Source organism: Melanerpes formicivorus, unplaced genomic scaffold (assembly GCF_026170545.1).
Source record: "Melanerpes formicivorus ecotype bairdi unplaced genomic scaffold, bMelFor1.0.p_v2 SCAF_287, whole genome shotgun sequence".
In the NCBI taxonomy this organism is placed as follows: Eukaryota; Metazoa; Chordata; class Aves; order Piciformes; family Picidae; genus Melanerpes; species Melanerpes formicivorus.
The window spans coordinates 19,371-40,811 of NW_027142639.1; the positions used below are offsets into that span (position 1 = coordinate 19,371).

At 64.0% G+C, this 21,441-nt stretch overlaps 4 protein-coding genes across 6 annotated transcripts; 2 read left to right on the forward strand and 2 right to left on the reverse strand.

The window, feature by feature from the left end:
• The first annotated feature begins 411 nt into the window (after positions 1–411).
• Positions 412–4,808, forward strand: LOC137458836 (E3 ubiquitin-protein ligase ZNRF1). Its single transcript, XM_068170128.1, has 5 exons — positions 412–564; positions 703–798; positions 2,645–2,750; positions 2,829–2,920; positions 4,339–4,808. Exons 1-4 carry the CDS (start codon positions 552–554, stop codon positions 2,884–2,886), a joined length of 273 nt encoding a protein of 90 aa, XP_068026229.1. The 5' UTR covers positions 412–551; the 3' UTR covers positions 2,887–2,920; positions 4,339–4,808.
• Positions 4,809–7,858: 3,050 nt separating this feature from the next.
• LDHD (lactate dehydrogenase D) lies at positions 7,859–12,447 on the reverse strand. 3 transcript variants are annotated; one of them, XM_068170125.1, is made up of 11 exons: positions 12,366–12,447; positions 12,089–12,201; positions 11,484–11,625; positions 11,231–11,372; positions 9,969–10,128; positions 9,682–9,881; positions 9,467–9,595; positions 8,642–8,769; positions 8,458–8,548; positions 8,251–8,362; positions 7,859–8,172 (listed from the first exon to the last, which is right to left on the reverse strand). In XM_068170125.1, exons 1-11 carry the CDS (start codon positions 12,426–12,428, stop codon positions 8,007–8,009), a joined length of 1,446 nt encoding a protein of 481 aa, XP_068026226.1. In that variant the 5' UTR covers positions 12,429–12,447; the 3' UTR covers positions 7,859–8,006. The 3 variants fall into 3 exon arrangements, with proteins under 3 accessions (XP_068026226.1, XP_068026225.1, XP_068026223.1); XM_068170124.1 differs by having other exon boundaries at positions 9,682–10,128; positions 12,089–12,198; XM_068170122.1 differs by having other exon boundaries at positions 9,682–10,128.
• An 863-nt stretch (positions 12,448–13,310) lies between these two features.
• On the reverse strand, positions 13,311–16,003 carry LOC137458835 (chymotrypsinogen 2-like). The gene is made up of 7 exons (XM_068170127.1): positions 15,937–16,003; positions 15,714–15,817; positions 15,512–15,591; positions 15,314–15,392; positions 14,198–14,378; positions 13,575–13,708; positions 13,311–13,491 (listed from the first exon to the last, which is right to left on the reverse strand). Exons 1-7 carry the CDS (start codon positions 16,001–16,003, stop codon positions 13,330–13,332), a joined length of 807 nt encoding a protein of 268 aa, XP_068026228.1. The 3' UTR covers positions 13,311–13,329.
• A 2,496-nt stretch (positions 16,004–18,499) lies between these two features.
• LOC137458837 (chymotrypsinogen 2-like) lies at positions 18,500–21,189 on the forward strand. Its single transcript, XM_068170129.1, has 7 exons — positions 18,500–18,566; positions 18,686–18,789; positions 18,912–18,991; positions 19,111–19,189; positions 20,126–20,306; positions 20,790–20,923; positions 21,007–21,189. Exons 1-7 carry the CDS (start codon positions 18,500–18,502, stop codon positions 21,166–21,168), a joined length of 807 nt encoding a protein of 268 aa, XP_068026230.1. The 3' UTR covers positions 21,169–21,189.
• Positions 21,190–21,441: the final 252 nt, after the last annotated feature.

A 21,441-nucleotide genomic window follows, 5' to 3' on the forward strand; every position in this document is an offset into this window, starting at 1 on the left:
GAGCCCGGGTCCCCAGGCAGGTCCGGTCTAGGTGGCGAGACAAACCCCAAGCTCTGTCTGGGATGCCATCTTGCACGGCTCCCTGCTCCTGGAGGCCTTTGGCTGGCATCAGAGGGGCGAGCCCCCGGCCTCCCTGCTGCCCACCGCTGGAGCCGCTGGCGCTTGGAGCGCACAGCTCCGGCCCGCCCCGCCCCACCCTCCGCCCTCAGCCTCCTTCCTCGCCGCCTCGCTGGCTCAGCCCCGCGGGGCCGAGCTGCGGCCGCGCCGCCCTGGCACGGGGCCGTGCCCCCCCCTGGCACGGGGCCGTGCCCCCTGCCCTCGCCGGCCCGGGCCGCTCCTCGCCCTTTAAGGCGCAGCAGCAGCTGCCGGCCACGTGTGCGCCGCCTTGGCACAGGCCGGCTGCCCTCTGCCTGCGAGGGGCCGGGGGACGGCGGGCGCCAGCTGGGGCGGCTGTGCCCCGCGGGGTGCCCGTGCCCCCCCCCCCCGCGCTGCCGGCGGCTGGCACAGGATGAGCGGGCGGCCGGCGGGCGCTGCGCGGGGTGCGTGCCACCATGCAGGCGGCAGGTGAGGAGCTGCCCTGCCCGGCCGTGCCCTCAGGGGGCCGCCCGGGCTGCTGGGGAGGACTCTTCCATCTCCCGGCCGCTCGCTAAGAGCTCCTCTCTCTCTCTCTCTCCCTCTCCCTCTCCCCGCTCTCCCTTGCAGGTTTCAAGTGCCCCATTTGCTCCAAGTCCGTGGCTTCTGACGAGATGGAAATGCACTTTATCATGTGTCTGAGCAAACCTCGCCTCTCCTACAACGGTAAGGGCTGGGGGCCAGGCTGCGCAGGGGACGCCGCAGCCTGCCTTCCGCCGCGGGAGGGCACAGGGAGGCTTGCCCCAGGCTGCGGACAATCACAGAGCTGTCAGGGTTGGAAGGGACCTCAAGGCTCAGGCAGATCCAACCCCCCACCCCCCGCCACGGGCAGGGACACCTCGCACTAGAGCAGGTTGCTCGGAGCCACCTCCAGCCACCAGGGAGGTTTTCAAGGCCAGGTGAGGGCCGGGGGCCAGGCTCCGCCGGGGACGCTGCGTCCTTCCTCCCACCTCGGGAGGGCCCGGGGCAGGCCCCAGAGGCTTGCCGCCGGCTGCACGGGCGAGCGGCTGCGCAGGGCTTGCCAAGAGGGCTGTGCTCCAGCAGGCTGCTGCTGCTGCTGCTGCTGCTGCTGCTGGGGCCCTGCTCTGCTCCCCTGGCGCCGCTCAGCGCTGCTGCCCCCGCTTGAGGTCCTGCTGGGACGCAGCTCCCTCGCTGCATTGCTGCTGGCCAGGCGTCACAGACTCCCAGCGGTGGGAAGGGACCTCTGCAGCTCGCCCAGTCCAGCAGGAGAATAGAATAGAATAGAATAGAATAGAATAGAATAGAATAGAATAGAATAGAATAGAATAGAATAGAATAGAGTAGAGTAGAGTAGAGTAGAGTAGAGTAGAGTAGAATAGAATAGAATAGAATAGAATAGAATAGAATAGAATAGAATAGAATAGACCAGGTTGGAAGAGACCTTCAAGATCATCCAGTCCAGCCCATCAACCAATCCAACACCACCTAAACAACTAGCCCATGGCACCAAGCACCCCATCAAGTCTCCTCCTGAACACCTCCAGGGATGGTGACTCCACCACCTCCCCAGGCAGCCCATTCCAATGGGCAATCACTCTCTCTATGTAGAACTTCTTCCTAACCTCCAACCTAAACCTCCCCTGGCACAGCTTGAGACTGTGTCCTATTGTTCTGGTACTGGGTGCCTGGGAGAAGAGCCAAACCCCCACCTGGCTACAACCTCCCTTCAGGTAGTTGTAGACAGCAAGAAGGTCACCCCTGAGTCACCTCCTCTCCAGGCTGCGCAACCCCAGCTCCCTCAGCCTCTCCTCACAGGGCTGTGCTCCAAACCCCTCTCCAACTTTGTTGCCCTTCTCTGGACTCGTTCCAGCAAGTCAACCTCCTTCCTAAACTGAGGAGCCCAGAACTGGACAGAGGACTCAAGGTGTGGCCTAAGCAGTGCAGTGTACAGGGGCAGAATGACCTCCCTGCTCCTGCTGGCCACACTGTTCCTGATGCAGGCCAGGATGCCATTGGCCCTCTTGGCTGCCTGGGCACACTGCAGGCTCATGTTCAGCCTACCATCGACCAGCAGGGCACCCACAGCAGCTTGCCCAGGAGCACAAGGGCCCGGGGGGGATTGGAATCTCTCCACAACCTCTCTGGGCAGCCTGCTGCAGTCACCCTCCAAGTGGAGAAGGTTTTTCTTGTGGTCATATGGAAGGACACAGGCGAGGTCCTGCCTGGCTGGAGCAGGGGATGTTTGTCCTCCCAGGCTGCCCCTCTGAGAGGAGCAAGGCTTGCAAGGTCTGCAAGCTCCTCCTGCACCTCCCATCCTCTCTCCTGACCACTGGCCAGGCAGCGACGCTCATCCCTGCCTTGGTGGTGCTCGTTTGGGTGCCGGGGCAGGGCACCACCCTGGGCCTCGACCTGAGCCCTCCTGCCAGTGTTGCCAGTTGGCTGCCTCACCCTAACTGCCTCCCTGGGAGGTGGCCACGGGCTTCCCTCCACCCCAGGAAGGGGAAAGCCATGGTGGATCCCATCTCAGCACTGCCCTCTCCTCCCCTCCCAGATGACGTGCTGACCAAGGATGCCGGCGAGTGCGTGATCTGCCTGGAGGAGCTGCTGCAGGGGGACACGATAGCCAGGCTGCCCTGCCTCTGCATTTATCACAAAAGGTATGGAAGCTGCCTGGGTGGCAGGGGGACAGGCAGGGACCTCCCAGGCCTGGTGGTGACACCCTCTCCTCTCTGCAGCTGTATAGACTCATGGTTTGAAGTGAACAGATCTTGCCCGGAGCATCCTTCTGATTGACCTGCCGGGCCTGCTTGCTGACTTCTCTCTTAAGGTGGGCATGCTGTGGCCATGGGCTGCTTGAGCCAAGCTTCCTCTGCTGGCTTCAAATCCTGGACCAGGAGAGTGGGATGGGGTGGGGTGGGGTGGGATGGGACTTTTTAGGGTGTCAGCTAGTGATAGGACTAGGGGGAATGGATCCAAGCTAGAGGAGGGGAGCTTTAGATTCGACATTGGGAAGAATGTGTCCAGAGCAGGGCCAGGAGGGTGAGCAGAGGGCTGGAGCTGCTCTCCTGTGAGGACAGGCTGGGAGAGTTGGGGCTGTTCAGCCTGGAGAGGAGAAGGCTCCAAGGAGACCTTATTGTGGCCTTCCAATGTCTGAAGGGTGTTACAAGAAAGCTGGGGAGGGACTTGTTAGGGTGTTGGGTAGTGATGGGACTGGGGGGGATGGAGCAAAAGGAGAAGTGGGGAGCTGGAAATTGGCTGTGAGGAAGAAGTTCTTCCCCATGAGGATGGTGAGAGCCTGGCACAGGTTGCCCAGGGAGGTGGTGGAAGCCTCCTCCCTGGAGGTGTTTGCAACCAGGCTGGATGTGGCTGTGAGCAACCTGCTGTGGGGTGAGGTGTCCCTGCCCATGGCAGGGGCTTGGAGCTGGCTGAGCCTTGACCTCCCTTCCAAACCCTGACAGTTCTCTGTGTGTGATTGGGATGGGATGGGATGGGATGGGATGGGATGGGATGGGATGGGATGGGATGGAGATGCAATGAGATGGGGTGAAATGGGATGAGATGAGATGAGATGAGATGAGATGAGATGAGATGAGATGAGATGAGATGAGATGAGATGAGATGAGATGAGATGGGATGGGATGAGATGAGATGGGATGGGATGGGATGGGATGGGATGGGATGGGATGGGATGGGATGGGATGGGATGAGATGAGATGGGATGGGATGGAATGGGATGGGATGGGATGGGAAATGGGATGGGATGAGATGAGATGGGATGAGATGGGATGGGATGGGATGGGATGGGATGGGATGGGATGGGATGGGATGGGATGGGATGGGATAGGATGGGATGAGATGAGATGGGATAAGATGAGATGGGATGAGATGGGATGGGATGAGATGAGATGGGATGGGATGGGGATAGGATGGGATGGGATGGGGATAGGATGGGATGGGATGAGATGGGGTGAAATGGAATGGGATGGGATGGGGTGAGATGAGATGAGATGAGATGGGATGAGATGAGGATGAGGATGAGATGAGATGGGGTGAAATGGGATGGGATGGCATGGGATGGGGATAGGATGGGATGAGATGGCATGAGATGGGGATAGGATGGGATGAGATGGGGTGAAATGGGATGGAATAGGATGAGGTGGGATGAGATGGGGTGAAATGAGGTGGGCTAGGACGGGGTGGCCACAAGTCCTCCTCACCTGAGACGGTCTCTCCCTCCCTTCACAGGGCACCTTGCTATACCTGCTGTACCTCCTCTCCCCGTTCCCCCTTTGCCCCGCCTGGAGTTTTGGGCTGACTTTAAATTCCTCAAGAAGACAAACAATAAAACCCAGAAAAAAACAAATACAACACTTGAATCCACTTGGGACAACAAGAGAATTTTAGTTTGTTTTGGGGGTTGGGTTTTTTTGTATCATTATTATTATTATTATTATTATTATTATTATTATTATTATTATTATTAATTATTTTCTTTTGTTCTTGTTGAGGGTTTTGGAGGTTTGCCTTTTGTTCTTTTTTTTTTCTCCCTCCCCCCCTTTGTTGTTTGGTTTTTGTTTATTATTATTATTATTATTATTATTATTATTAATTAATTATTTAAAAGCTTTGAAAGTGGAAAAAGAAAAAAGCAGCATCCAGGAGAAGAGAAGAGTGAGGGGGAAAAAAACAACTCACCAAACCCCTCCCACCCACCCAACAACAACCAAAACAAAAGCAGCAGCGGAGCGACTCTGCTCTCTCCCCCTCCACAGCCGCTGGTCACCGAGGAGAGAGAGCTCTGCCTGCCCCCCCTACCCCCCACCCCCCCTGAGGAGAGGCTCCAGGGATGGACACCCTCGGCCGAAACCCTGCCATGATGTTTGGCTTTTACTCCCCGGAAGGCCATGGGGGACAGCTGCCGGGGGGGACGAGCCGGCCAAACGGAGCACCACGCGGTTCTCACCGGCAAACCCCATCCCAACCCACCCCCCCGCCTCCCCTCCTCCCAAGCCGCCCTCCCGGACTCGCCCCGGGGGCTCTGCTCGGATTTTTTTGCACTGACTCAACAGGAATTTTTCTTCTCTTTCTCTCTCTCTCTCTCTCTTTCTCTCTCTCTCTCTCTCCTCTCTCCCTTTTGGAGATCTCCACCTTTAGCCCCTGGCAGCGTGAGACGACAGGGGGAGGGGAACTCTTTGCCCCACGCCGGGAGCGGGGCCACTGCTCCCCCAAGTCAACCTGCAAGGGTTTGGGGGCTGGGAGGGGAGGGGGGTGGGAGAAGGGAGGAGGGGACGGGAGGGAAGGGGGGATGGGGGGTGTCTGTCTTTCAAGTGTTTACAATGAGCAAAAGAAAAAAGGGGAAGGGGGGAAAAATAAAAAGATGATGGAGGGGGGGGAAAGGGAAGAACAGATGGAAGAAAAGGCAAAAAGGTGAAGGAAAAAGGGGGGAAAAAAGGAAGGGGGAAAAAAAGGAATGGGGAAAAAAAGGAAGGAAAAAATTGAAGGGGAAAAAAGGAGAGGAAAAAAGAACAAGAAAAGGAGAAAAGAGGGGAAAAGGACAAGGAGAAAAAGAGGGGGGGAAGGAAAAGAAGAAAACAAGGAGGGGAAAAAATGGTAGGGGGGAAAAAAAGGAGGGGAAAAAAATAGGAGGTTGGGGTGGGAAGAGAAAACCAACAAAGGCAAAGTGAAACAAACCCCAACCAAGCCACCCAGCACTGAAGCTCGGTGTGGAGTGGCAGCGTGGTTGGATCCGAGCTTTCCCTGCCCCGGTGATGTTTACAGCCCGGTCACTCTTTAACTCAGCCAGAACCACTCAGAGACCGGAGAGCCGCAACGGCATCCCCGCCGCCCCCTTCCCGTCCCCGCGGGGGCTCCTCTCTTGCCAAACCCTCCCCCCCCCCCCTACCCCTATCCCTTCTCTCTTTCCAGCTCCTTGGGAGTTGGATGCATTTCAAAGAGAACCCAGGGGATGGGGTCCCCCCCCTTCCAGACGCACACACACGCTAGAGCGTGGGGGTGCCAAGATGGGAAGCTGTTTCACGGCAGTGCCCCCCCCCCCCCCAGTCGCCGTCCCCTGCTGGCTGCGGCGGGCGCGGTGAGCGTTCGTGAGCCCTTCCCCTGCCGGTGGCCGTGCCCCCTGCGGGAAACCTTTCTGTATTTATATATGAAAACAACATAAAAACCAGGGGAGGAAATAAAAAACCCCAACCAACAACCACACACGAGAAAAAATAAAGAGTTCCGAGCTTTGGGGGAGGGGGGGGAGGGGGAGGGATGGGGTGGGGGGGAGGGGGAGGGAAGCTTCCTTCATTAGTCAAGGTGTTTTGATATGGTATTAAAACAATGTTCAATAAAATATTCACTGTTATTTTATTTCATTGGCTTGCTTGCTCAAGTGGGTGATGGGGGGGGGAGTGCTGGAGTGTTCCCCCCCAAGCCCTGGCTGTGCCCCTTCCCCACGGCCACACCTCGGTGTGGGTATGGCTAATGGCGAGCCAGAGGCCGGCACAGGTTGCCCGGGGAAGGCTGTGGGTGCTCCATCCCCGGAGGGGTTCAAGGCCCAGATTGGATGAGGGCTTGAGCCACCTGGGCTGGTGGGAGGTGTCCCTGCCCGTGTGGGCTGGTTGGAACTAGATGGGCTTTAAAGGTGCCTTCCAACCCAGACTGAGGTCTGCTGTCAGCAAGCACGGATCAGAGAATCAGAGAAGCAGCAAGGTTGGAAAAGACCTCAAGGACCATCAAGTCCAACCTGGGTTGTCCGGGGAGGTGGTTGGGGCCCTGTCCCTGGAGGTGTTTAAGGCCAGGCTGGCTGAGGCTCTGGGCAGCCTGATGTAGTGTGGGGTGTCCCTGCCCATGGCAGGGGGGTTGGAACTGGCTGATCCTTGTGGTCCCTTCCCACCCTGACTGATACTATGATACTATGAACCTGTCACTCAAGACCTCATGACTGCTAAACCATGTGTGACACACCATGGCTCCAAGTGCCACATCCAATCCCCTCTTGAACACCTCCAGGGATGGGGACTCCACCACCTCCCTGGGCAGCACATCCCAAGGGCCAATCTCTCTTGCTGGGAAGAACTTCTTCCTCACCTCCAGCCTGAACCTCCCCTGGCACAGCTTGAGACTGTGTCCTCTTGTTCTGGTGCTGGTTGCCTGGGAGAAGAGACCAACCCCCACCTGGATACAACCTCCCTTCAGGTAGCTGTAGACAGCAGATGTCCTGATGGCTGTGGAATCCATCTGCTCTTTCAGGCTGGTATTTGGCTTGGCTATTAGCAGCCTTCCAGTACCTGAGGGCTGGGAAGGGACTTCTGACAAGGGTTTGCAGTGACAGGCTGAGGGGGACTGGATTGAAGCTGGAAGTGGGGAGACTGAGGCAGGAGATGAGGACGAAATTCTTGCCAGTGAGGGTGGGGAGAGACTGGCACAGGTTGCCCAGGGAGGCTGTGGCTGTCCCCTCCCCTAGAGGTGTTCAAAGCCAGGTTGGATGAGGCCTTGAGCAACCTGGGCTGGTGGGAGGTGTCCCTGCCCAGGGCAGGGGGCTGGAACTAGATGGTCTTTGAAGTGCCTTCCAACCCAAGCCATTCTGCGAGTCTCTGACTGAATGGTGGTGATCAGCACATCACCGCGGCTCTGGAGGTGTGGCCAAAGCGCTGGGACCTTCTGCTCTGCCTGCCTGGGCACTGCCTGGAGCAGAGTCCCCCTGGAGAGGGGCAGTGGTGGCCTGTCCCCCCCCGCCCCCAGCAGACAGCATGGCACACGGAGGTGGTGAGTGCACAGAGGTTTATAGAGAGTCCCTGCCCCACGGGGCCGGGGGTGGGGGGATCTGGGGGAACACGGCGGGTGGCAGCGCGGGGCGGCGCGACCGCCCCAGCCCTGACTCCAGAAGCTGCCAGGTGGGTGCTGGTGCCCCCTCAGAGCACCTTGCCAGGGTTCATGAGGTTGTGGGGGTCCAGGGCGGTCTTGATGCTGCGCAGGGTGTCCAGCCCCTCCTGGCCCAGCTCCTCCCGCAGCAGCGCCCGCTTGCCCAGCCCCACACCGTGCTCCCCGGTGCAGGTGCCCCCCGCCGCCAGCGCCCGCCTGGGGGACAGAGGGCATCAGGACATGGCACAGGGGCATCTGTCCCCCTCCATCCCCCTGGCCTGTCCCTGTCCCCACCTGCCCAGGCGCTCAGTGAAGGCGTGGACCCGCCGGGCCTCGGCCGGGTCTTGGGTGTTGAAGACGATGATGCAGTGGAAGTTGCCATCCCCTACGTGTCCCACCATGGGCCCTGCGGGGACATGCAGGGGCCAGATGGGACATGCCAGGGAGGATGGTGGCCCCCCTGCACCCCGCCCTACCCCGAGGGTCTGCGGCCCCACTGACCAGTGATGCCAGAGTCCTGTAGGTCCTGCTTGGTCTCCACCACCACGTCGGGCAGGCGGGAGATGGGCACGCAGACGTCTGTGGAGTAGCCCTGGGCCGGGCAAGGCAGCGTGGTGGTTGCCTGCAGCTCCACTGGGAGCTGCCACCCTCGTACCCTGTGCCCAGCCCCGTGCCCGTCCCTCACCTGGCAGCCGGGCCGCAGGGCCAGGGCAGCGTACCAGGCACTGTGGCGCATGGCCCAGAGCTGCTCACGCTCCTCCAGCTGCTTTGCCCAGGCCAGGCTGGAGCCACCGTTCAGCTGCACGATCTCCTCTGGTGATGGGGTCAGGGGCCCTGGGATGGGGCCAGGACAGGACCCGCAGCACCTCCCAGGCCCCACCCTGGGCACCAATCCCATGCCCCCCTGTTCCTGGGCTCTATCACCCTAGGACAACCCCTGGTCCCCTCTGGTCTCCCCTGGCCCTTGCACTGGACCATTTACTCCAGGCACCCATCCCTCACACTGGTGACCCACTTCTTGTGCCCAGTTCCATTCTGAACACCAATCTCTGCTCCCCCTGGGCACATGTAACCATCACTGAGCCTCACCCCCCAGACCCTCAGTCCTGTGGTCCCCAGCTCTAGATATCTGTCCCCCACCCTGGTGACCCCAAGGTCCCCCAGCCAATGAACCAGGACATCTATCACACTCCAGAGCCACACCACGCCCCCACCCCTCACCCCAAGACACCACTGCTCCCCTTGTCCACAGGCCCTGGTGACATCCACCCTGGTTCCCTAGTGTCCAGCCTGGGCACCCACCCCTCATCATGGTGACCCCAAGGTTCCCCAGTGAACGGCTTTGTGTACTCATCCCTTGTCCGAGGGCACCCCCCCCCCCCCCCCCCCACACACCCATCCCTGAGCAACCCACCTTGGTCCCCGGGTACCCACCGTGGCTCCCAGCCCCAGCCACGCTGGTGTCAATCCCAGCCACCCTACCCCCACGCCAGGCACCTCCCGTCCCTACCCGTCTGCTGCTGCTGCTCGGCCAAGCCGCGCCGGGAGCCGTGGAGCTCCAGCAGCAGCGTGGCCGCCGCCGGCAGCTCCAGCTTGCTGAAGCGACTGCAGGCCTCCACCATCACCTCATCCAGGAACTCTGCAGTGGGAGAGGGCAAGGCTGAGCCCACCCACTACCGGTCCCCTGTGCCCTGGCGCCACCCTCCCCCCCAGCCGGGCACTCACCGATGCGCGCCACAGGCACGGCCGCCTGCAGCACCTGGACAGTGCAAGCCACGGCCGCCCGCACGCTGGGGAAGGCGGCAGTGGTGACGGCCACGGCCTCGGGCAGGGGGTGCAGCCGCAGGGTGGCCTGTGTCAGGAAGCCCAGCGTGCCCTCGGAGCCCACGAAGAGAGAGGTCAGGTCGTAGCCGGCCGCTCGCTTCCTGCGGGAGGGTGGTGAGCGGGGCGCCGGCGGGCACCCATCCCGTCCCGTCCCGTCCCGTCCCTTCCTGGCCCCGCCAGGCGCCCACCTGGGCTGGCGCCCGGGGCCGGCGGTGTGGAGCAGGCGCCCGTCCGGCAGCACCACCCGCAGGTTGAGCACGTTGGGCCGCATGGTGCCGTAGCGCACGGCGTTGGTGCCCGAGGCGCCGGTGGCCGCCATGCCGCACAGCGAGGCGTCCGCCCCGGGGTCTGCGGGTCCAGATGGGCATGGCTGCAACGGTGCAGGGATTTGGGCCGTGGGATGCCCCCCTCCCCGCCCCCCCCCCCGAACCCCAGTGCACCCCCAACGCTATGGGCACCCCAGCACAGCTGGGGCTATGGCATCCGCTCCTCTGTGGGTACCGCTGGTGTGCCCCTGGGATCACGGCACCCCATCCAACATCCCTATGGACCATAGTGCACCCAAGAAGACCCCTAGCACCCCCGCACCTCTAGTCCTGTTAGCACCCCTGATACATCACTGGGACCATGGCACACCTAAGCAGACCCCTGCCACCCCTGCCACCCCTGCACCTCTAGTCCCATTAGCACTCCTGATACATCACTGGGACCATGGCACACCTAAGCAGACCCCTGGCACCCCTGCACCTCTAGTCCTGTTAGCACCCCTGACACATCACTGGGACCATGGCACACCTAAGCAGACCCCTGGCACCCCTGCACCTCTAGTCCTGTTAGCACCCCTGACACATCACTGGGACCATGGCACACCTAAGCACACCCCTGGCACCCCTGCACCTCTAGTCCCATTAGCACTCCTGATACATCACTGGGACCATGGCACACCTAAGCAGACTTCTAGCATGTCTCAGACACCTCCAGGGGGACCTCAACATCCCTGGGACCTTGGGGACCCCTGCAACCATGGTTTTCATTCCCTGCTGGACACCCCTGAGACCACAGCACTTCAGTGTGGACCTCCAGCACCCCTGGGAGCACAGCACAGCCATGAGCACCCCCCAGCGTCCCCAGTTCCATAGGGAGCCCAGCACCTGTCAGACCACAGCAACCCCAGCCCCGTGGGCACCTCTGGGACGTCTCTGGCACCATGACACATGCAAAGTGATGACCACAACAGCCATGGGGCACCTCCAGCACCTCTAGAAGCTCAGCACCCCACGGGCGTGGCAGTGCTACTGGGGCCCTGGCACCTCCAACCCCACGGTCACCCCTGGGACCATGGCATGCCCATGGGCACCCCAGCTTCCCCCGGGCTCCCAGTACCCCCAGCCCAACAGGCGTCCCCCAGCACCCCTGGGCCTCCTCTGCCGCTCCCCAGTGCCCACAGTACCAACGGGGAACCAGAGCCCAGTGCCACGCAGGTGTTTGTTGAGGGCCTTGCGGGTGACGCCAGGCTCCACCACCACGGAGAAGTCCTCCAGACTCAGCTCCGTGATGGCATCCATGCGGCTCAGGTCGAAGCAGACGCCGCCCTGGCACGGGGGAACCGAGGTGAACGGGCACAGCCGGGAACTGAGAGCCCCCAGGCAAGGGCAGGGCAAGGGGCGCCAGGGGTGCCGAGGCAGTGCCGGCTGTGCCAGTACCTGCACAGCATTGACGCCGCCCTCGAGGCCGGTGCCGGTGCCAAAGGGCACCATGGGCACGCGGCAGCGGTGGCAGAGCGCCGCCAGCTCCTGCACTTGCTCCACAGCCTGGGGCCACACCACAGCATCCGGGGGGGCACAGCTGGGGCACAGGATGGCACCGCTGACACACTGACTTCCCTGCCCGGACCCTTCATGGACCTTCCCCTCCACATAGCCTCTCTCCTCCCCCAGACCCTTGCCCTCTCCAGGGACCTTCCTCTCCACACAACCTTCCCCTCCCCTAGACCCTTAGCCTCTCTCGAGGGCCTCATCCCCTCCCCGAACCCTTCCTCTTCCATGACCCATTGCCCTTCCCCTCCCGATGCCCCTTCCCCTCCCCAAACCCCTTCCCCTGCCCATGGTTTTTCCCCAACCCAGACCTTTCCTCTCCCCGAGCTCTTCCCCTGTCAAGTCCATTCCCATCACCAGGACTCCTCCCCTGAATAGACCCTTCCACGCACCAGGACCCCTTCTCTCCATGGTCCTGCCCCTCCCCGAACCCTTTCCTCTCCGTAGCCCCTCCCCACGCCAGCCCTTCCCGGGGGTCCCAGCCCTGCACCCACTCGTGCATGGACTCGTCGTGCCCGTGCTGCTCCCGCACCGCCGTGGCCGTGGACACGTTGGGAGCCCCCACCACGGCCCTCAGCGCCTCCACGAAATCGGGGGGCAGTGGCTGCTGGGGGGGGTGCAGAAAGGAGAGGGACCCCTTAGGGGGAGGACAAGAGGCTCGGCCCCGGGGGCCACGCAGCTGGTTCCTTCATCCACGCCGACCCACGGACTCCTGCCTCTCGCTGCCACCCGGTCCCTCCCGACCCCGCGGCACCCCCGGTCTGGCCCCACCTTGGAGCAGAAGCTCCGGCGGCCCAGGGCCGCCCCCAGACCCAGCACCCTCCGCAGAGCCATGGCGGGGACAGCCCGGGGCAGGACCAGCGCCAGGAACTGCCTCCAGCACCGCCCCACGGCCCGGCCCCTCCTGCCGACACCGCCTCCGGCACCTTAAGGTGGCCCCGGGCTGGCACACGGAGCCTCTCTCCGACGCGGATCTTGTGACTCCAGCACCAGCCGTGGGAGCCCCATGCACGGACACGGTCCCCAGAGCCCACCATGCCCCCACACGCCCACCCTGCTGGCCCCACACCTGGCCATGGCCCCCAAGCCTGCCCAAGCTCCCACTCCCTGCCCAGCTGTCCCCAGGGCAGTCCACCTGTCCCACACCTGCCTCCTGCCCACACACCTGCTCTACAGCCCCATCTCCCTCAGCCTGCTCAGCTGTCCCTGCCTCTGCCCAGCTGCCCCTGCCTGCAGCCAAGGGCCCAGCGGAGCCCACATGTCCCCAAGCCTCCTACCCTCCTTGGCCAGGAGTCTCCAAGGCACCAGGCAGGTCTCCCCTGCCTGCTCTGCTTCCTTGCACCTCCACACGTGTCCTCACACCCGGCCGCAGCTCCCTGACCCCGGGAGACACCCCATGTCCCTGCCCCTCCAGCCTTCTGCCCAGGGGTCCCCATTCCCCCAGCCTCATGGCCCCACCTGGACACCTTTCCCTGCGCCTCCAGCCCCCCCAGCCGCCTCTTCCCACGCCCTCCTCTCTCTCTGGCCTGCTGCTCGCCCCCATTTAACCTCCTGTCCCCAGCTCCTGCCTGCCAGCCGCTTCTCCCTATGCCCAGAGAGCCGCCCCTGCACCCCCCCCGGGCCCCTCTCCCCAGCCCTGTGTCGCCAGCCGCCTGCCAGCCCCTGGCCCCTCCCCGCCCATCCCGCAGCCACGGTCGGGACACAGCAGGGCGGGTGGCAGCGTTTATTGCCGGCCTCAGTTGGCCTCCAGGATGGAATCGATCCAGCCGCGCAGCTCGGTGACACGGGCGTAGACGCCGGGCACCTCGGGGTCGCAGGTGGCGCTGCCCCAGGAGACGATGCCCACCAGGGTCCAGGCGCCGTCCTTCTGGCACACCAGCGGGCCGCCGGAGTCGCCCTGCGGGCAGAGAGTGAGGGCAGGGCGGGGGCAGCACGGGGGGCAGGGCGGCGCGGGGGGCAGGGCGGCGCGGGGGCACCTACCATGCAGGAGGTGGCACCGTCAGCGCCGGCGCAGATCATGGAGCTGAGGATGCGGAAGCCCCAGAACTCTTTGCACTGATCGTTGGTGAGCAGGGGCAGGGCCACCTGCTGCAGCACCGCGGGGGTGTTGGAGGCTGCGGGACAGGCCAGGGGTCAGCCGCGGACACGCTCAGCGGGGCACAGGGACAGGGCTGGGGACTGGGCTGCGGGTGGGGATGGGAAGCAGCACGGGGACGGGGTGGGGATGAGGATGCAGAGAGGGAGTGGGGATGGGGACAGGAAGCAGCACACTGACAGAGATGGGGGTGAGGACAGGGAAAGGGCCAGGGCTCGGGACAGGGATGGGAACGGGGACAGGCACGGGAACGAGGACAGAGACTGGGATGAGGTTGTGGGCAAGTAGGAACAGGAGGACAAGGAGGGACTGGGATGGGGATGGAGATGAGGAGGGAGAAGGGTCAGATGCAGGGACTGGGGGTGAGGCTTAGGAAGGGGTTTGGGCATGAGGATGGGCACGAGGACCGGAGATGGGGCTGAGGATAGGGCCAGGGATGAGAGCGGGAGACGAGGAGGAGAGTGGGAATGGTGAAGGGGCCGAGGCTGGGCAGAGGAAGGGGCGGTACCGTTGGGGTCAGTGAGGCCCCAGCCGGTGGTGACACAGGTGGTGCCCCCGGGGAAGTCCTCGGTGGCCGTGGGCAGGCAGACAGGGGACACGCGCTGGGTCAGGCGCGCAGGGGTGGCCAGTTTGATCAGGGTGATGTCGTCACGGATGGTCAGCATGTTGAACTTGGGGTTCTTGAAGACCTGCAGCAGGCAGCACCGCTCCCAGGGCCTGCACCCCCGGCCGCGGCCCCCGGCGCTGCGCAGGCACCGAGGGGCACCCCAGGGACCGCAGGGGAGCTCAGGGACCGAGAAGGGCTGAAGGGCATCCTGCAGAAGGGCTCTGAGGCACCCGGGTCGATAGGGATAGCGTGCTACAAATCCCACCCCCGGGTCACAGGACAGCAGGGACATGGTGGGGACTCACGGGCACCTCAGGGAGCAGACTCCAACCCTAGGACCAACGGAGACCTGAGGAGCAAACCCCAACCCCGGGGGCAGCAGGGTGGCCCCAACACCCCCACCCAAGGGAGCAGAGACCCAAGCCCGGGCTGATGGGACTCCAGGGAGCAGAACCCAGACCCAGGGCACAGGGCTGTGGGGACACCTGCAGAGACCTGCGGGACTCTGGCACAGACCAGACCCCACAACCCGTGCTGAGGTGCCACCCAGGAGCAAGGGACAGCCCCGGGAACAGACACATCCAAGGGACAAGGGTCAGCCCTCAGGGCTCAGGAAGATGAGGCCACCACAAGCACATGTCCCAGCCAGAGCTGATGCTGACTGGGGACCTTGGGACTGTTCAGGGCACTGCAGGGCAAGCACTAAGGTGTGGGCACTGGGGGCACCCCACATCACACCACAGGCACTGCTTAAGAGGACCCTGTGGCCCTAGCCCCTATTCCTCCAGTGTCCCGGGAGTTGGGGACACCCAAGCTGAGCAGTGACAAGGAGCAGAGACACCCCAGGGAGCTCAGCTCATGGGTGCAGGGCACCGTGGACGTCCCAGGGACCCTGAGCCTCAGGAGAGGAGGAACCAGGGACCCCCTGGGAACCTGTCCCCCAGGACAAGAGGGACCTGGGGCTGCCCGTGCTGGCTCTGGGACCCCGTGGGCACATGGCCCTTGCCTCGCCAGTACCTCCTCGATGGTCAGCTTCTGCTGGGCATCAGTGGGGGCGTCCTGGTCGTAGGCGCCCACCACCACCGTGTCGGTTTTCCTGCACACAGGCAGGCGCTGAGCGCAGGGCGCAGGGCACGGGGCGCACCGATGGGCGCTCTTAGGGCCCCTGCGCCCGTGCCCAGCCCCGCGCCGGCCGTCGGCAGAGCCGCTGCCTACCTGACGCCGCAGTGGGCAGCGGTGACCACCCAGTTCTCACTGATCAGCGACCCGCCGCAGAAGTGGAAGCCGTCGTAGCGCTGGCAGGGAGAGGGAGCTGCCGTCGGCACCCGGCCCCGCCGGCCCCGCCGCCGGCCGCTCCGTGCCCGGCCCCGCCCCGGCACCCGCCCAGCCCGGCGCCCAGCCCGCCGCGGGCACTCACCTGGAGGGACACCTGCCAGGGCCAGGAGCCTGGCACGGCCGGCTCTCCGTTGACGATGCGGGTGTAGCCGCGGATGACGGGCGTGATGGCGGGCACGCCGCAGCCTGCGGGGCACGGGCACGCATGGCAGTGGGCTCCGGACGGCCCGGACCCGCGGCCCCCACCGCCGCTCCCGACCCCCGACCCCCGAGCCCTCCTCACCCGGCCCCATGGCCCCACTCACTCTCGGGGAGGGCGGCACGGGCAAAGCCCGCCAGCGCCAGGCAGCTCAGCAGCCACAGAAAAGCCATCGCGAGTCGTGGGGACAGACCCTGCCCGGGGCTCGGGGCCTCTTATAGCCACCCCTGGGCAGGGACCCGCCTCTGGCCTTGGCACCTCCGCCTCTGCAGCTGGCGTGGCACCCATCACAGTGCCGCTGGCACACTGCCACTCCTGATATGTGGCCCTGGGGACCCTGGGGCCCAGCCCCTTGCTCAGCATAAACCCCATGCCCCAGCCTGGGAATGGCTCGGAAGATCTCTGCACGGTAGGCTCCAGGGGCTGGTGGGCACTGCCTTGCCCAGGCACCAGCCATGGGCCTTCGTGGCAGCTGTGGCTGCACAAGGCAGAGCTTTGACAGCAGGTCAGGGGAGGCATCCTGAGCTCCTGCTCAGCACTGGGTGTCCAGGAGTGCCAGGTCTGATGTTGGCCTCTCCAGAATCAGACACACTGGAGAGAATCCTGGGAAACAGGGGACAGGAACAGCTCTGATGGTTATGGGGGCAGAGATGCAATGGGACAGAGCCAGGCTCTTTCCACTGGTGCCCAGTGGCAGGACAAGAGGCAAAGGTACAGTGTGCCAGGCAGGAAGGTTCTTCTGACTGTCAGGAGGCACATCACTGCTGGGAGGTGACTGAGCACAGGCTCAGGCTGCCCAGGATGGCTGTGGAACCTCCATCCATAGAACCATGGAATTGGCAGGGCTGGAAGGGACCTCAAGGCTCAGCCAGTTCCAACCCCCCTGCCATGGGCAGGGACACCTCACCCCACAGCAGGCTGCTCACAGCCACATCCAGCCTGGCTGCAAACACCTCCAGGGATGAGGCTTCCACCACCTCCCTGGGCAACCCGTGCCAGTGTCTCACCACCCTCATGGGGAAGAGCTTCTTCCTCACATCCAATCTGAACCTACTCATGTCTACTTTTACTCCATTCTTCCCAGTCCTATCACTCCCTGACACCCTCAAAAGTCCCTCCCCAGCTTCTTTGTTGCCCCCTTCAGATCCTGGAAGGCCACAAGGAGCCCTGTGCCATGGGGTTCGTGGCAGTTGAGGTTGCAGAAGGCAGAGCTTTGCCAGCAGGTCAGGGGAGGGACCCTGAGACTGGCACAATGCCAAGATGTGGCCTGGGAGTGTGGCACCTGGAGCTGATGCCCTTGGGGGGGCTGTGGAACAAGAGTGGTAGGGCCTGGGTGCTGGCTCTGACATGGCCCTGTTCTTGGAAAGGGCTGTCCCTATGACACAGGGTGGGTGAAGTGTGACGGAACATTGGGGTTCACCTGGTTCATCTCCAGTGGGGCTCCTCATGTGCTGGTGGCTTCTGAGTACCTTCATGGACACATAAGCCAGCAGTGTGCACTTGCAGCCCAGAAAGCAAATCACATCCTGAGCTGCATCAAGAGAAGCATAGCCAGGAGGATGACGGAGGTGATTCGCCCCCTCTGCTCCACTCTGGTGAGACCCCACCAGTACTGTGTCCAGTTCTGGAGTCTCTGTTACAGGAAGGATCTGGAGGTGCTGGAAGGTGTCCAGAGAAGGGCCACAAGGATGAGCAGAGGGCTGGAGCTGCTCTGCTATGGAGGCAGACTGAGAGAGTTGGGGTTGTGCAATCTGGAGAGGAGAAGGCTAAAAGGAGACCTTCTTGTGAGTAGGTTCAGATTGGATGTGAGGAAGAAGCTCTTCCCCATGAGGGTGGTGAGACACTGGCACTGGTTGCCCAGGGAGGTGGTGGCAACCTCATCCCTGGAGGTGTTTGCAGCCAGGCTGGATGTGGCTGTGAGCAGCCTGATGTAGTGTGAGGTGTCCCTGCCCATGGCAGGGGGGTTGGAACTGGCTGAGCCTTGAGGTCCCTTCCAGCCCTGCCAATTCCATGGTTCTATGGATGGAGGTTCCACAGCCATCCTGGGCAGCCTGAGCCTGTGCTCAGTCACCTCCCAGCAGTGATGTGCCTCCTGACAGTCAGAAGAACCTTCCTGCCTGGCACACTGTACCTTTGCCTCTTGTCCTGCCACTGGGCACCAGTGGAAAGAGCCTGGCTCTGTCCCATTGCATCTCTGCCCCCATAACCATCAGAGCTGGTCCTGTCCCCTGTTTCCCAGGATTCTCTCCAGTGTGTCTGATTCTGGAGAGGCCAGCATCAGACCTGGCACTCCTGGACACCCAGTGCTGAGCAGGAGCTCAGGATGCCTCCCCTGACCTGCTGTCAAAGCTCTGCCTTGTGCAGCCACAGCTGCCACGAAGGCCCATGGCTGGTGCCTGGGCAAGGCAGTGCCCACCAGCCCCTGGAGCCTACCGTGCAGAGATCTTCCGAGCCATTCCCAGGCTGGGGCATGGGGTTTATGCTGAGCAAGGGGCTGGGCCCCAGGGTCCCCAGGGCCACATATCAGGAGTGGCAGTGTGCCAGCGGCACTGTGATGGGTGCCACGCCAGCTGCAGAGGCGGAGGTGCCAAGGCCAGAGGCGGGTCCCTGCCCAGGGGTGGCTATAAGAGGCCCCGAGCCCCGGGCAGGGTCTGTCCCCACGACTCGCGATGGCTTTTCTGTGGCTGCTGAGCTGCCTGGCGCTGGCGGGCTTTGCCCGTGCCGCCCTCCCCGAGAGTGAGTGGGGCCGTGGGGCCGGGTGAGGAGGGCTCGGGGGTCGGGGGTCGGGAGCGGCGGTGGGGGCCGCGGGTCCGGGCCGTCCGGAGCCCACTGCCATGCGTGCCCGTGCCCCGCAGGCTGCGGCGTGCCCGCCATCACGCCCGTCATCCGCGGCTACACCCGCATCGTCAACGGAGAGCCGGCCGTGCCAGGCTCCTGGCCCTGGCAGGTGTCCCTCCAGGTGAGTGCCCGCGGCGGGCTGGGCGCCGGGCTGGGCGGGTGCCGGGGCGGGGCCGGGCACGGAGCGGCCGGCGGCGGGGCCGGCGGGGCCGGGTGCCGACGGCAGCTCCCTCTCCCTGCCAGCGCTACGACGGCTTCCACTTCTGCGGCGGGTCGCTGATCAGTGAGAACTGGGTGGTCACCGCTGCCCACTGCGGCGTCAGGTAGGCAGCGGCTCTGCCGACGGCCGGCGCGGGGCTGGGCACGGGCGCAGGGGCCCTAAGAGCGCCCATCGGTGCGCCCCGTGCCCTGCGCCCTGCGCTCAGCGCCTGCCTGTGTGCAGGAAAACCGACACGGTGGTGGTGGGCGCCTACGACCAGGACGCCCCCACTGATGCCCAGCAGAAGCTGACCATCGAGGAGGTACTGGCGAGGCAAGGGCCGTGTGCCCGCGGGGTCCCAGAGCCAGCACGGGCAGCCCCAGGTCCCTCTTGTCCTGGGGGACAGGTTCCCAGGGGGTCCCTGGCTCCTCCTCTCCTGAGGCTCAGGGTCCCTGGGAGGTCCACGGTGCCCTGCACCCGTGAGCTGAGCTCCCTGGGGTGTCTCTGCTCCTTGTCACTGCTCAGCTTGGGTGTCCCCAACTCCCGGGACACTGGAGGAATAGGGGCTAGGGCCACAGTGTCCTCTTAAGCAGTGCCTGTGGTGTGATGTGGGGTGCCCCCAGTGCCCACACCTTAGTGCTTGCCCTGCAGTGCCCTGAACAGTCCCAAGGTCCCCAGTCAGCATCAGCTCTGGCTGGGACATGTGCTTGTGGTGGCCTCATCTTCCTGAGCCCTGAGGGCTGACCCTTGTCCCTTGGATGTGTCTGTTCCCGGGGCTGTCCCTTGCTCCTGGGTGGCACCTCAGCACGGGTTGTGGGGTCTGGTCTGTGCCAGAGTCCCGCAGGTCTCTGCTGGTGTCCCCATAGCCCTGTGCCCTGGGTCTGGGTTCTGCTCCCTGGAGTCCCATCAGCCCGGGCTTGGGTCTCTGCTCCCTTGGGTGGGGGTGTTGGGGCCACCCTGCTGCCCCCGGGGTTTGGGGTTTGCTCCTCAGGTCTCCGTTGGTCCTAGGGTTGGAGTCTGCTCCCTGAGGTGCCCGTGAGTCCCCACCATGTCCCTGCTGTCCTGTGACCCGGGGGTGGGATTTGTAGCACGCTATCCCTATCGACCCGGGTGCCTCAGAGCCCTTCTGCAGGATGCCCTTCAGCCCTTCTCGGTCCCTGAGCTCCCCTGCGGTCCCTGGGGTGCCCCTCGGTGCCTGCGCAGCGCCGGGGGCCGCGGCCAGGGGTGCAGGCCCTGGGAGCGGTGCTGCCTGCTGCAGGTCTTCAAGAACCCCAAGTTCAACATGCTGACCATCCGTGACGACATCACCCTGATCAAACTGGCCACCCCTGCGCGCCTGACCCAGCGCGTGTCCCCTGTCTGCCTGCCCACGGCCACCGAGGACTTCCCCGGGGGCACCACCTGTGTCACCACCGGCTGGGGCCTCACTGACCCCAACGGTACCGCCCCTTCCTCTGCCCAGCCTCGGCCCCTTCACCATTCCCACTCTCCTCCTCGTCTCCCGCTCTCATCCCTGGCTCTATCCTCAGCCCCATCTCCGGTCCTCGTGCCCATCCTCAAACCCCTTCCTAAGCCTCACCCCCAGTCCCTGCATCTGACCCTTCTCCCTCCTCATCTCCATCCCCATCCCAGTCCCTCCTTGTCCTCCTGTTCCTACTTGCCCACAACCTCATCCCAGTCTCTGTCCCCGTTCCCGTGCCTGTCCCTGTTCCCATCCCTGTCCCGATCCCTGGCCCTTTCCCTGTCCTCACCCCCATCTCTGTCAGTGTGCTGCTTCCTGTCCCCATCCCCACTCCCTCTCTGCATCCTCATCCCCACCCCGTCCCCGTGCTGCTTCCCATCCCCACCCGCAGCCCAGTCCCCAGCCCTGTCCCTGTGCCCCGCTGAGCGTGTCCGCGGCTGACCCCTGGCCTGTCCCGCAGCCTCCAACACCCCCGCGGTGCTGCAGCAGGTGGCCCTGCCCCTGCTCACCAACGATCAGTGCAAAGAGTTCTGGGGCTTCCGCATCCTCAGCTCCATGATCTGCGCCGGCGCTGACGGTGCCACCTCCTGCATGGTAGGTGCCCCCGCGCCGCCCTGCCCCCCGCGCCGCCCTGCCCCCCGTGCTGCCCCCGCCCTGCCCTCACTCTCTGCCCGCAGGGCGACTCCGGCGGCCCGCTGGTGTGCCAAAAGGACGGCGCCTGGACCCTGGTGGGCATCGTCTCCTGGGGCAGCGCCACCTGCGACCCCGAGGTGCCCGGCGTCTACGCCCGTGTCACCGAGCTGCGCGGCTGGATCGATTCCATCCTGGAGGCCAACTGAGGCCGGCAATAAACGCTGCCACCCGCCCTGCTGTGTCCCGACCGTGGCTGCGGGATGGGCGGGGAGGGGCCAGGGGCTGGCAGGCGGCTGGCGACACAGGGCTGGGGAGAGGGGCCCGGGGGGGGGGTGCAGGGGCGGCTGTCTGGGCATAGGGAGAAGCGGCTGGCAGGCAGGAGCTGGGGACAGGAGGTTAAATGGGGGCGAGCAGCAGGCCAGAGAGAGAGGAGGGCGTGGGAAGAGGCGGCTGGGGGGGCTGGAGGCGCAGGGACAGGT